This window comes from Halyomorpha halys, unplaced genomic scaffold (genome assembly GCF_000696795.3).
Source record: "Halyomorpha halys isolate HHAL.00 unplaced genomic scaffold, Hhal_1.1 Scaffold71.1, whole genome shotgun sequence".
NCBI lineage: Eukaryota > Metazoa > Arthropoda > Insecta > Hemiptera > Pentatomidae > Halyomorpha > Halyomorpha halys.
The window spans coordinates 3180783-3195265 of NW_027107476.1; the positions used below are offsets into that span (position 1 = coordinate 3180783).

The window sequence follows — 14483 nt, forward strand, 5'->3', positions numbered from 1 at the left end:
TGCCCACAAGATGGACGATTCAGTCATTGATTTTCATTAATTAAATATTTTTTGATTAAAAATCTAGCCGGAGTTAAAACTTCGATTTACACAATTCAAGCTTCATCCAACTCCAAAGTTGAAAAAGAAAAAAAAGATAAATATACAATAATATTTCATAAATAGAAACTCGAGAGCTGGTCTAGGTGGTGGCCAAGAATAACATAAAAAATATTATAAACTATTTATTGAATGCTGATGTTTTGGGCCACACTGCAGGTCTTCATCAGGGCATCAAACGGGAAAGTTCATCACATACTCAAATATTTTTTTTGATTACCAATTTTTATCATTGACACGTATAGTACATGTAAATAACAATTACGATTAATCTTTCACTTTTAAAAATATTTTTTGAGGGCTGAAGAAAACAATTAAATGATCAATCAGATATGTATGTACAATTTGTTTTCACACACACATTATTGGTTCGATTGCTAACTTACACTAATATCTACCTGGACTTATATACAACCTCAAACACATGTATGACTATCTAAATTCATAAAGGAAAGTAGGCTTTAAAGGAACTAACATCAAACATGTATGCTGATCATCCAGGAATTTTGGAAATAAGTAAAGTCTAAGAGTGATGATGGAAAATCAATTTATTTCATATACATAGCAGGATATATCGGTGTAAGCGAAAATGAAATAAACAATAAAGCAGAAAAAGGGAATCTTTGTGGTAGGGCCCTACTTAAACCAACAGTACTCGTACCTCTATTGAAAGAGATGGGTATGATGATCACAAAATTTATCAGATTAATGAAAAACTTTTTTTTTTGGGCTGTGCCATGCAATATTATATCATAAACCAGGTGCTAATGATCTGGTGTTTTGCACTTAAAACATAAAAACAACCAACTAACTGACAGAATTTGTCTAAACATATTTATGTGTACAAATGATGGCAGCAAATGTATATTTTGCTAAGTAAAAATGTCTAACATCAGGATCACCTTAGAAAAGGTTTAAGTGAGACCAAAGGCAGAAATAAATGCAAAAAGGGTCTATCAATCAAAATATAATAATAGGATAAATAATTTATTTATTTCTTCAAAATTTTCTTTTATATATAACAATAAATAAAACAATAAAAATCACAGCCTTGCAATATCCTGATTAGATTTAAACCATTCAACAGTATCTTTTATGGCAACTTCAAACGGTGTGAACTGGAAATTAGGAAAAAGTTTTCTGAGTTTTGCATTGGAGGCAGTTTTCTTAAACTGCCCATCAGCTTTTGATGTATCAAACACGATTTCTCCACTGAAATCAAATCCCCTTGCTATTGCCTTAGCACTATCTGCTATTGATATTTCATCTTTTTCATCAACTAAAACAAACAAAAATATCTATAACAACTAAATATTGCTAAAATTTCAAGTTACATAAATATAAAATTGTTAGCACAACTTCATTTACTATTTATAAAAAAAATATATACATATTAATTAACAATGAAGGTATATCATTGTGTTAGACAACAAAGAAGGAAATACAACAAGAAAACAAATCCTACTAGTTACACACATTCCATTTCAACTAATAAATATATTATGCATTTTGCAAAAAGACATAGAATGTCAATATAAACTACAGATTAACATTTTTCTTAAGTCTGTTACTCGATTACCACGAAGAATATAAATAGAGTATATGCTATAGACTTTTTAGTCAGCCGATTAAATAGTCTGTAGCATGATAAGCCTTATTGTCCGCAGTGTTTCTGTGCCAATTAAAAAAAAAAAAAGTCTGATGGGCAAACCAATTCCCTTCAAACTAAAAAGTCTGTCAAATACCAATTGAGTCCTGAATAAGTGAAAGCAACATAGGGATATATGAAAATCACCTTCTAACTACATTATAATTATTATTTTGCCTTATTTAAAGGAGATCAGGCTGCGGTCATGATGAAAACAAGAATAGTTCCCAACTATTTATGAAAATTTAAATGAAGATGTGTGATACAAAGTAAGCATGATAAGCAAAGGAGTATTACAAAGTACATAGAAATATAATGTAGAAAGAAGCTAGTGGGATCAGTAAAAGGTAAAGATGAGAATAAATTAACTCTTATGTCCATTTTAGGGCACGAATGATTAAATCTGAAGGCAGTTGGATTGTTAAAAGTTATGGATAATTTGTATTGAGAAATGCGGGATCTGAGGTGGTTGTTGGTTTCACCTATACAGAAATGATTGCAGTTTGGGAAGGAGCAAGGAATACAAAATTGCCCTCTAATCAGAATGAGACTAAATGGTCAACTGACTAAAAGTGTTTAGTGTGTACATTTCCTAAAATTTTCCTGATTTTACTAAAAAATTAATTTTTTTTTTTTGTGAACAAGGAATAGAAACAATTATTTTTTATAACCCTAGACCATAATAAATGTACAGTCAATGAGAACTAGAAATTTAATTCAGAACCATAATATGAAGCACCATACAAAATCTCAGTTTTCCAAGCATTTTATAGAATATGAATATTTTTTTCAACTATAATCCTTGCAAGTGATTGCAATACATGGAATGAAACAAAACAAGATATAGTGTGGTAGAATACATTTTTTTAAGACATGCAATCCTGACCTAAATTCAATTTTTAGGATTGATGAATTCTTGGGACAGTTTGGAGATATGAATCAGGGAAAATTAGTAAACTTTTTCATCAAATTTACCTGATAATATAATTGGTTCCACATCATGGTACTCTCTCAAGACTAAAATAATGAGCTTTGCGAGATCCAAAGAGTATATAAACTGCCTCAATGGTTTACCAGAACCCATTACAGTGAATTCACTACCTCCTGCAAACCAATATAAATTATTTAACTTGGTTATCCCAGCCAACCAAAAATATATATGAATTAATAAGCAAATAGTACTAGTTTACCATGATTTATAACATTATGCAGTTTTCTTATAAGGCCAGGAATAACATGACTATTATGGAGATCAAAGTTATCATAAGGTCCAAAAACATTACACGGTATAATTGAGGTATACTTGCACTTATGTTGTTCATAATATCCCCTATTCAAAACATCAAGCATCCTTTTAGCATAGCTATAGCCAAAATTTGAAGGATGAGGGGGACCATTATGCACCTAAAATTTTACTGTATTAACAATAATGATGATACATTTTATTACAATAAATGAAATATTTTATGATATAAATAGAAGGTGATAAATAAATAAAAATTAATTTTAATCTGCACACATAACAAAAATGAAGTTTTTAACTTCACTAATAACATTTTCAAAGTTTAAATCAAAAAAGAGAATAGGAAATAATTAACAACTAAAAAAAAAAACTTTACCAAAACAAATGGAGAGTCGAGTTCAGTGCTTGGTAAGGTACATGTTGTTTCTGGACTAATGGTTATGAAAGGATGTGATTTCTTAAAATCATGTTCAACAATAAGATTTTTCTCTCAACTAAGAGCACCCACTTTACAGTGGCTGGGTACCAACAGCTAATTTAAAATAATAAATTATCTGCCACAGCTGGACTTAAACTCAAGGTCAGAAAATGGGAGTATAGTACCTTACTCACTAAGCTACTCTATTCCCTAAAAATAAAAAACTTCTAAGAACAGGAAGAAAGATTGATGAAAGGCACCTCTTAAAAATAGAGTCTGATCTTGATAATCCATTCAATGAGTGAATAAAAAGTTGTTGGATAATAAAATATTCTGCTGATGATACCGTTTACAGAAAGCAAAATAAGGAATTAAGGTTAAAATAAAGTAAATTTATATTTGCTTAAACGTCTTTGATAAGAAAATGGGATAACCACTATAGAGATTGTTCAACAGTAATCTACAAACATGATACAGAAAAATGACTCCCCCCCCCCCCATACACTTCTCAACTTCAAGAATAAGTTGATAACTTTAACAGGTCAAAATTTCTCATGGCTCAAAGGTTTTAATACGCTTGAAAAAGGGCAGAAGGTCAAGCGTACATCAATTACAGAGTCCTAATAAGAGGACCTGCGCTGGAAGACAGCTGGAACTCTGGATAAGAGGTTTAACAAGAATGTTTGTACATTGAAGATTGTAAATTAAAGAGTGTACAGCTCATTGAATATTGTATGTTACTTTGCATGCAATAGTGAGTTGTTTTGCAGTGATCAAGCAGGTCAGATTACCAAACAAGTCAGATTTGCAAATATTGTACTGTGATTGTAAATTATGATGGTAATGATGAAGATACTTTGAGTAGTTTATGGTATAGTGGAAATTAAAAGTCTGTTAAAACTTCAACCAACCTTTATTGATTACTTTGATGGTGTTTCGGACTAATGCCCATTTTCAAATCAATTCCTAGAATGATAAATTATATTTATCCACAATCTCAAAACTGTTCAAGCAGTTAAATGGTTTGTTAGTGAATAATGGACTTTCAGTAATCTTTAGTGGTTGTTATACTAAAAAAATTTATCAGAACAAATTAAAAAATGGAAGAAAAATCAATATATGTTGCAAAATATATTGACAATATGTTAATTATAAACAAAATAATAGTGATGAAAAACTGTTAAAATTATTAAATAGTGTGCATAAAAGAATTAAGTTTACCACAAAACAGATGATCAACTCGATTATATCAAACATTTAAGATTTTAAATAAAGAACATGATGCGGATATATATTCCAGCAAATACAAATTATAAATAAATTGACATGTTTATTAACACAAGGTATACTATAAATTATTCAGTATAAGAGTCCAATGGGAGTCTTGGCCGAAACAAAAATAAAAAAATTATAAATAATTTTTAAATATAAGAAGATAGTCAGGGTTGGGGTAAAAAAAAAAGAACAAATAGTTTATAATTATTTTAATGTCTGACATTTCGCCCCATTTTGCAGGGCTTCATCAGGGCTGTTCAAAGCGAAAGATTGAACCTAAAGTTTAAATTTAAATTTTTACGGTCAACTATATATACACATATAAATAATTTTTGTTTTTTAGATTAGCTTTCTCTCAATTATAAAATATAAACATTGAAAAAAAAAATTGTTATATTGTATTATTATGTCTTAATGAGATAGATATTATAATATATAATGTAAATATTTGTTTAAATTACAGTGATACTTATTGTTTCTTTTTTACATTCTAAATCTATTTGTATGGGGGATTGCCACAAAAATAAATAAATTATTATTATACATATTTTTTTTTAAAAAAAGTTGGTTATTTTTTTTAGAAAATATATATACTGTTAAGATTGTTGATAAATTTAATTCATAATTCTAGGAATCAATTTGATAATGGACATAAGTGCAAAATGTCTTCAAAGGAATCACTTTTAAGATTTTTTTTTTTTTTTAATTTCTCAGAAATTATTATATAAAAGATTTATATAACCCTCAAAAAAACGTATTATTTTGAAAATTAAAAATTTAAGATTTACATCAAATTAAATAAGAATAAATTCCTCCATAAATATCATATTCAACTAACTTTCACTTTTCTTGACTGTCGAAATAGCCAAGAAAATCACTCTCAATAAGACAGAAAATAGGTCATCAAAATTTCTTCATCAGTCAAATCTTGTCAAACCTTATATGAAAAATGAACTTCATGTATTTATGAAGCTGAGCTCAGAAATACTTTTAATGTTATAATTTGCTAAAAAAAAATCATTTTAATATATTAACTATAATAAAAATAAAGAAACTGAGTAAAAATGTTTGAAGAAGTAGGATAGAAATAGTGAATGTTTCATTGACTGTGGTATTTCACATAATGAAAGTTAACATAAGTTCAATGTGTTATTACAAAAAAATCATGTTATCTGCTAGCTTATCATTAAAAATCTGGTGTGGTGGAAATATCATAACTTTCACCTAACAACCTCACTTTGATTACAAATTAAATTGAAAAATAAGATTTGAAATATTTAATTATTACAATACTTCCTCTTCCTATTTTTCTATATGTAAGTAAAATTAAAAGAACAAAAATGAATTGAACCTATATGCCACAAAGGTTCATTAACATAACAGTAACTGTAGAATTGATAAAGTTATTAATTTGGTAAAATAAATAATTGAATTAGTTAATTTGACCACCAATATCAAATCTGCATGACTATGCTAGGCTGGCCAAGTTATCAGTATGAACTAGGAAATTCCTTCGTTAGAACAGGTATTAGCTTCTAAAACAGCATGACGTCCCAGGTTTTGTGGGGAACATTGTGTTTCACACAACTCGATTTAAAGAACTGAAAGGAAGAGATACTCAATAGAAATTACTAACATAACTTTCCAAAAAAGGTTGGAAGAAAAGTGGTGTTATTTCAGAAATTGAGTTTTATGTTTACAAATTGCTTATTTTAAAATAAAAGTGAAGGTAAAACACTTGCAAAGCTACAAGGAACCATGATGAATTATATCGGTATGAGTAATTTTTTTTTCTTTTATTCTTTGATAACTTTTAATTATTTCTAAAATTACTTAATCTAAGGAAACATTCTGGGGACTATTCCGACAATATTTAAAATATAATTGTAAAATTTTCTCACATTTAAACAGTAATTGCTAAAAAATAAATCAATAGCTCACAGTTTATATCCTTCATCTTAACAGTTTATACTCACTATCCCAAAACTAAACACAAAAAGTTGTTATGAATAAAAGTAGCTTTAGGAATATTTGTAGCTACTACTAAAAAAATTTAACACCAATCCAATGGATTGAAAAAAAATATTATCAATATTACATAGAAAATATAAGAAATAAAAAATTGTTAAAAGACAAAAAACAATTTTTTAAAAAGAATTAAGAGCAAAATAAACATGATATATACATGATATATGGGCTGGTATTCAACATTAAACCCTCAGTTTACGTGAAAAGGCAATAAAGCAGGGGTTAGCAAGATGTTAGTTAATAACCAGTTTTCTACAACTCATTTTATGTTATCCAAAATAACAAGAACTAAGAAGTGTTGAAATGAAAAATTAAATTTTAAATCCACTGATCAATAATATAAAGAAAAAATAAATAATTTAAATAATGGCTAAGCAAGTACTCAAAATTAACATAAACATAATGACAGCAAATTAATAAAGAATTTAAGTATCGCGTATGATCGTAGTATAAAAGAAAATGTATTTAATCATTGGTATTCAAAAACTGGAACTGAAGGTATGCTATGTGGACTGGATTCTTATTAATGATGACTCAACACTCAGCCTAATCACTATCAACAGATGCTTATGTCACCAACAGATAATTATTCAGCAGTCCCATACAGCAAAAAGATAACATGATTGGATCATCAATTATTAATTAAAATTAAATTAAAAAATAGAATTAAGTAATTATTTGTTATAACGAAAAGTATTTCTTTAATAGTAAACCACTGCAATTTAATACTATACTTTGGAACAAATGTTTTGTAATTAATTTATCAGGATACAGAACTTATTATTAAATAATAAATAATTATACTGCAATCTAGCTTCAATAAAATTTAATTTCCTTGATTGATTAGTTTAAAATATTTGTAATTATATCAAAATAAAAAATAAATATTTATATTCAAATCAAAGAGCCAACATTAAATTTGAATATAAATAACAGTAATTATTAAAAAAATTAAACAACAGAATACTTTCATACCAACCATTGTTTCATCAATTGGATATTCCGTCTTATCTGGAAAAATACATGTGGACAAACAGGATACAACTTTCACAACACCAGAGTCAAAACTTGCTCGTAGAACATTGTCATTGATTAACATATTTGATCTCTAAAATATATTAATAAAACATAAACATTAATATTTTTAAAACTAGGTTCAATTTTAATTTTAATTAAATTTAAATGTGTTTAATATTATAATTCAAAGTATTTATACATGATTTAAATGAGAAATGTTATTTAAATTAAATTTTTCTTTTTTATAAAATTACATCAAGATATTATTTCTACATAAATCAAGATCAGAATTGGACATAGTTTAAATCAGTCTAATCTCTTCATAACAGGGACATATGTTTTATTATTTCCAAAGAACATCTTGTTTTCTAGTACTTTCTCACAACAAAAATAGTAAATTCTTTTACTAATTCAAATAAATAAATCTTCAATGAAGATTAAATTAGACCATGATATTGTTTTTCAATTATTTTTTTTTTCCACAATAGCAGGCATAAACAAATACACTCATAACTGTCATTATAATTTCACGAGCATTTTCAAATAAAATCTTTCAATGTATCATACAATAGAGAAGTTTAAAAAAATCTGTAAAGATAACTAAATGGCCTGCCATAAATTCATAAAAGTATAAATAAATACAGTTGTAAAACATAATGAATTTAAAAGCAATATTATTAGTGTTTAAAGAGTTTTAGGGGGATATTGTAAGTGATACTTTCTTCATAAATAATTATTTTGAGTAAAATTAATGGCATTATTTCTTCTTAATTTTGAATCAATATTGCACAACAAAGAGTTATAAATAGTCATACTATGTATCTACAAAGTCATGGTGTTAAATTGAAAATAGTAATTTCAATGATAAACAATGAAAATATAAAAGTATATTACCATATTTCCTAAAAATATAGGCATGCATGATGTTGCAATGTTATAAATGAAAGTAAACAATGACAAAATTATGACTAGTTGAAAAACAAACCGGGTAACATAAAAAAAAAATTTTTGAGGCAAAGATTTTTCTATTACAAACTAATTCAGCACATTTTTAAATACCACATACATTACATTGCTGCAATAAGAAGAGAAAATTATGTAACAAACTGAATGAGGAAAACTGTATTCATTATTGCACAATTACAGAACATTTCAGCACTGAAGTGGGGAAGCTCTTTACAATTGTTTCATTAAGTCTATTTCTGTAAATAATGAACACAGAAAATTGACTATCAATCAAGATAAGTAACATTACATGTGAAAGCCAGTTTTTTTTTTTTTGCTATATTAATCTATGGTTTATACAATGGGGTCCTTCCAAAATCAATGACATGTCTTAGCTAGATGGAATGTACACAGATTTCAGCAAAAAAATTAGAAATTTAAAGCATTGACAAATAATACCAACTGTAAGGAACAGAATACATGAAAATAATCTTTCAATTCATGTTCATTTATCTGAACTGATAAATGACTCTTGGTTGGGTAAAATTTAAGTCTTAATAAAACATTAAAAGTAAGATTTTTTTAATTAAATGCCACTACCCCATTTAAAATTAAGATTTGATTTCTTCCCCATTTTTGCAATAATAGTAAAGTAGTTAACATGTAAGAGGGACAGGAAGAAAATATATGACTATAGTACGAAACATAATGTTCTCATTCAAATTGTGTAATATCATTAATGGAATTTGAAAGGAGTGCAGTGAATAGTAAGTAAATTATCAAATTAAAGGTCTAACAATAAAATTTACAGAATCATATTTCGATATTTTTTATTGTAGATTCTTTGAAGAGAGGAAAGTAATTTAGATAAAGTTATGGTTAGCAACTGATTACTGCTTATGAGAACAGCAGTTAAGATAAGTTTGCAAGGATAAATATTCATAAATTTAATGAATGTATGCCAATTCATAGTAGTTTTAATTAAAATTAATGACCCTATAAATTTCCATTTCAAACATTCTTAATTTATTGCATTAACTTAAATTTATAGAGTCCATATAAGATTTTACATTGGTCTTGGGAGTAAATAGAACAATATTATTTTTAAAACTTGTTGGCCAGTAATAAAGTTTTTAAATTGAAAAATATTATTTTCCTAAAACATAATGATGCAAAAAATCATCAGCCATTAACTGGTATTATGACATAAAACTTAAAAAGAAAAGTATGTAAATTGACTTATAGAATCAGTAAAAGACAAAATTATGGAGAACTGTAGTAAATAAAGATAAAAGTTTAAACACACAAGTAATTCAAAAATAACCAATTTTCAAAAATAAAACTTATAAGTGGTTAATGTTAATAATTAAAAGACTCTGGTACAAAATAAGCACTAAGAGCATGTTACTGATATTCATCGTTAATTTTAATATTTTTATATGTGGCATATTGCTGTCATTAATTAGATTACAATCTATTTCAAGGTAGGTAAATTTTTGTAGTTGGTTTTGATATAGATCAGTTAATTTCTATAAAACACCAAAGACCCAATAAGATATAGGCAATAATAAAAAAGTAAATTTAAAAGTTTTATAAGATGCACGTCACTGACTAAAATTTGAATACCACCTATTTCAAGGTAGTCATCTTTATTAATTCTGTTTTGGACACCTCTATTAGGTTTGCCTAGCTATATTCAACTTGTTTCAAGGTATTTTATACTAGACCTTCAAAGCTAAGATTTCTTCTCTTCAAATGATCTATATGATAATTAACTTACAAAGAAATCCAAGTTATGATCTATATTGTGAAACAGCCCGCCGACCATAGCTGCAAGATGAATCACATGTGTAGGAGAATATTTTTTAAAGAGCCTAATGGTTTCGTCAAACTTGCTTTAAAAATGAAATAAAGGAGTTAGTATTATATTTATATAAAGATATTAATTAAAGGCATTCTAAAAAATAAGAATCGATATACCTCAAATCACCATCTTTGCTGCTGAGAAAGATCCATTCCTCTAGTTCATTAGAATCTTTGTTGACTACTGCTTGAATTGCTTTACCAACTAATCCACTACCACCAGTAACCAAAATTTTCCTCTTTTCTCCACTCATGATTCAAAAGACCCCTAAATCAGAAAAAATTGTATCCATCAATACATGGGAACCGAAATGAAGATTTAATCAATAAAAAAAATTACACCTGTTGATCCCACAGTTACTAATTGACTCATACAATTATTTTCTAGCAATGAAATGTAATATTATTAGCCTTCATAACCTATTCATAACTTTTCTAAATCTCGAAAAACTAAGTTAACAATTGGAAATACCCAAATAATATAGAAATAAAATTGCCAAAACAAAAATAATTGTTGTAACTACAGTCTTTCAATAACAAGAATTCAAAACAAATACAACAGCAACAATATTAGCCTTCATACTGATAGCCAATACCTTGAAAAACTAAAACTCAACAATTCCAAGACCCTGATAATACAGTTATAACAAACTAGAATGATAACAACACTAAATTTCTATTACCTTATGATTAGGGAATATCAGAAACTTGAGGTAATATAAGATGCATTTAATCAAGGTCTGAACAAACACTGAAACGTAACATAAATTAGGTCAAAAATGTTAAACAAAACAGAACTATCACTGTTGCTATTGACAAGTAAAAAAAAAACAAACACGAAACAACTTGAGTGGTCTTTTAATGAGTTTATTCAGGAACCTCAAAACAGCAAGAATCACCTAATCTAATACCAAACAACACATCACGTTATCGATAGATTATGTTATCTACGATAAATCGCAACTCATGTCGAGTCTTAATTTCACAAAATTGAGAAACAAACTTACAAGAATCCAGTAACTAGTACATTGTGTAAAAATCAAATTCGATGAATATTTAGTACGCTTTCTCATATAAATAAATAAATATAGGTTATAAAACTAAATATGGATAAGATGTATGGAGAATTATAAAAAAATGGGAATACAGTTTGATCCAGCCTAGACGATTGAAGTGCGTCAACAAACCTTGCGCTTCAAGGTTATAAAATGGTAGCAGGATAGAGGCAAACGTAGGTTAGGAAAGGACCAGTAGGTTACTGGGTACCGTGGGCGATGGGTCTGTTGAGTGAAGGCAGTCCTCTATCATGGGATGAAACGCGGGATTTAGCCGAACATGTGAGGCGAGAGGGTATCAAGCAGTTTATTAACATATATCACAGTCTCAAGAACAGGACAGGGGATGGCTTGAAATGGGGTGATGAGGTAAATACTTTAATATTTTATTTTATTTTTATTTTTATTATTTATTTATTTATTATTGTTGTCAAGGATAGTTGCTGTGGTTCTCTGTATACCATCTAATGTGTTTTTCATAAAATTTAATTAAATCATTATTGATTGTTCTTTTTTGGTGTTTTTTATTCCTCTATGCTAGAACTCCTAGCTAATTTTTTGTAGTATTCTGCAATGATTATAAATATATCTAATTTTGAAAGAAACATAATTAAGTAATTTGTCAGTTAATATTCCCTCTAACTAGAGTATGTTGAGTTTTTTAGGATTATTGCTTATTTGAGAAGATATATATCAATAAATTTTTATTGCCTCTTGTGTAACTTCAATTTTGGATTTTATTTTTAAGTAATCAGAATGATATTCAGGACAGTTACTGTTTTCTTCATATTTATAGTAGTTAAAAAAAAAAGAAGGGAATGCTTTTATTTTATTTTTTTGTTCGATTGTCCTGTCAGTTTCAATAATTTAAAAAAATTCTTGATGACAAGTATATTTTGACTGTTTAATTTAATTCAGTCAGTCTAATAATTGGTATCGAATAATTTCAAAATCATCTTTTATCGAATTGACAATGTTATAAGAGTTATCTGATTTGTTTTCCCTTTATATTATTCATTATTTAATGTCTATACTAATGTTTTTCATTTTTTGTTACTAATTAGGTTGAATATATGCTGGTTCATTTTGATGAACAGCGAAAGAGGGCAACTCTTAGTCTTAGAGCCCACGAAATCCTTCCTGTATTGATGGAAAAGGAAATAAAAGATCCTGCGTGAGTAATTATGTTGTTTTAATATTTGGTATTTTTATTTTGTGATGCCTCTTACAATTACTCAGGAAATTGAAATGTTATATCATTACATAGTAAGTTTTGATAAGTTATTTCTGATAAAAAAAATAGTAATCTTATGCTGATTCTGTATCATTCTAATATTTATTAAATAATGCCTCTGCAAGCAGTATATTGTCATCTGTAGTTGTCATTAAACTTATTAATTTTGGACTTAATCCAGTAATTTCCTTTTTGTTAATTCTGATTACTCTATTTTTCTCTTGTACATAAAATTCATAGTTTACAAAAAAAAAGTAAGTATCCTTGTATTTAAAAAAAATAGTATGTATGACTATACATCTCCATACATGCATTCTTTTACACACCTACATTTTTATTTATTTTCCTATATTGAAAAAAAATAATAATAATCTCAATACTTACTGTTAAAGAAAAGTACCAAATTAATTCCCTGAATAATATCCTTAATGACATTATGTGGCAATGTACTGATAATATTACTAAATTACTGTGGCCTTAAGAATATTAAGAAAGACCTAGAACCAGTGTTGTATTACTTTTGATTTAAAAATAATTAATCTTTGAACACTATCATAGACCTGGACTTGAGTAATTGCTAAGGAAACTGATCTCTGTCCATTAAATTAATATGTTGTTCATGTTGCTTAAATTAAAAAAAAAAAAAAGCTCATAAATTCTTCCAATTTTTATCAAATATTTATTTTAATAGTTTCATTTAGGCATTTTGAAATACAAACTACCTCTTACCATGATTGTTAATTTTCAAGTCATATTTTTCTAAAAAAAAAAATAATACTTTAAAGTAGTATATATTATATTATTCAACCTTATAATATATTATGCATTATGCATCAATTTTCATCTATTCTTACTTATTCTCTCTTATTCTATTCTATAAATTTTATTAATAGCAATACATTGTAGTAATATGTAAATTGATTCATTGTACATAATACAATATAAGGTTTAATAATATATTATATAAAATGTAATATGTTTATGTAATGCCTATTATAGAAATGAGTGACTTAAAAATAGTTAATGATAAGTCCAAAATTATGAATGAAAATAAAATTATTTAAGTTGTTGTTGTTGTCTGGGGCTTAAGGGCGTAAAACCCTGAGGTCATCAACGCCCATAAAATTATTTAAGTAAATATTTTATAAAAATTAACGAAGCATCTATCATTCCAGAAATTAACAATGAAAAAATTCAAAAAATTAATTTAGTTATAAAATATTTTAAAAAAAAGATTTGGTGCTTTAACCTTAATAATTGGTATCCTACTTACTATTTTTTTAAAAAATTTGTTTGGGTTTTTCTATTTTGATCTTTTTATTCCAGAAATGTAATGTCACTTTGGCGACCAGAATATGCAGGTTACATGATTGAAGGTACTCCTGGAAAACCTTATGGAGGACTTTTAGCTCACGTAAATATTGTTGAGGCCAATATGAGAGCTCGAAGAGAAGAGGTAGAGGCACTACTTCAAGAAGGAGAAAGTTTGCTTACACTTACAAGTTTCCCTAGGTATTGATCATGATCTGTTTTATTATTCCATTTTTTTTTTTTTTTTTTCATGCCAAAAAGATTCATTCCTAAATTAATTAAAAATTATTCCTATCTTTTTTTTTTAAGTTTGAATTTTGATCATTCTGTTAATTAATTCATATACA

The 14483-nt window shown here is 27.2% G+C and overlaps 2 protein-coding genes across 2 annotated transcripts in view; one reads left to right on the plus strand and one right to left on the minus strand.

Moving 5' to 3' along the window:
* Positions 1-1073: 1073 nt before the first annotated feature.
* Positions 1074-11167, minus strand: Gmer (GDP-L-fucose synthase-like protein). The gene is made up of 6 exons (XM_024359770.2): positions 10654-11167; positions 10454-10568; positions 7691-7819; positions 2938-3151; positions 2723-2851; positions 1074-1378 (listed from the first exon to the last, which is right to left on the minus strand). The coding sequence occupies exons 1-6, from the start codon at positions 10788-10790 to the stop codon at positions 1143-1145; spliced, it is 960 nt and encodes a 319-aa protein (XP_024215538.1). The 5' UTR covers positions 10791-11167; the 3' UTR covers positions 1074-1142.
* Positions 11168-11716: 549 nt separating this feature from the next.
* The window catches only part of Gclc (glutamate--cysteine ligase), a 27696-nt gene continuing 24929 nt past the window's right edge, over positions 11717-14483 (plus strand). The window contains exons 1-3 of the mRNA XM_014438893.2: positions 11717-11960; positions 12656-12765; positions 14152-14337. Coding sequence (XP_014294379.1) covers positions 11811-11960; positions 12656-12765; positions 14152-14337 — 446 coding nt within the window. The 5' untranslated portion in view covers positions 11717-11810. The remainder of the gene's footprint in view (positions 11961-12655; positions 12766-14151; positions 14338-14483) is intronic.

What these genes read in the sequence shown, in the direction of transcription:
- Gmer (XM_024359770.2), bottom strand. Translation starts at nt 10,790, where the DNA reads ATGAGTGGAGAAAAGAGGAAAATTTTGGTTACTGGTGGTAGTGGATTA. An exon ending in ATCATAACTTGGATTTCTTT is followed by an intron (nt 7,820 to 10,453) that starts GTAAGTTAATTA and finishes AATATATTTTAG; the next exon opens with AGATCAAATATGTTAATCAA. An exon ending in GGAACCAATTATATTATCAG is followed by an intron (nt 1,379 to 2,722) that starts GTAAATTTGATG and finishes TGTTTGTTTTAG; the next exon opens with TTGATGAAAAAGATGAAATA.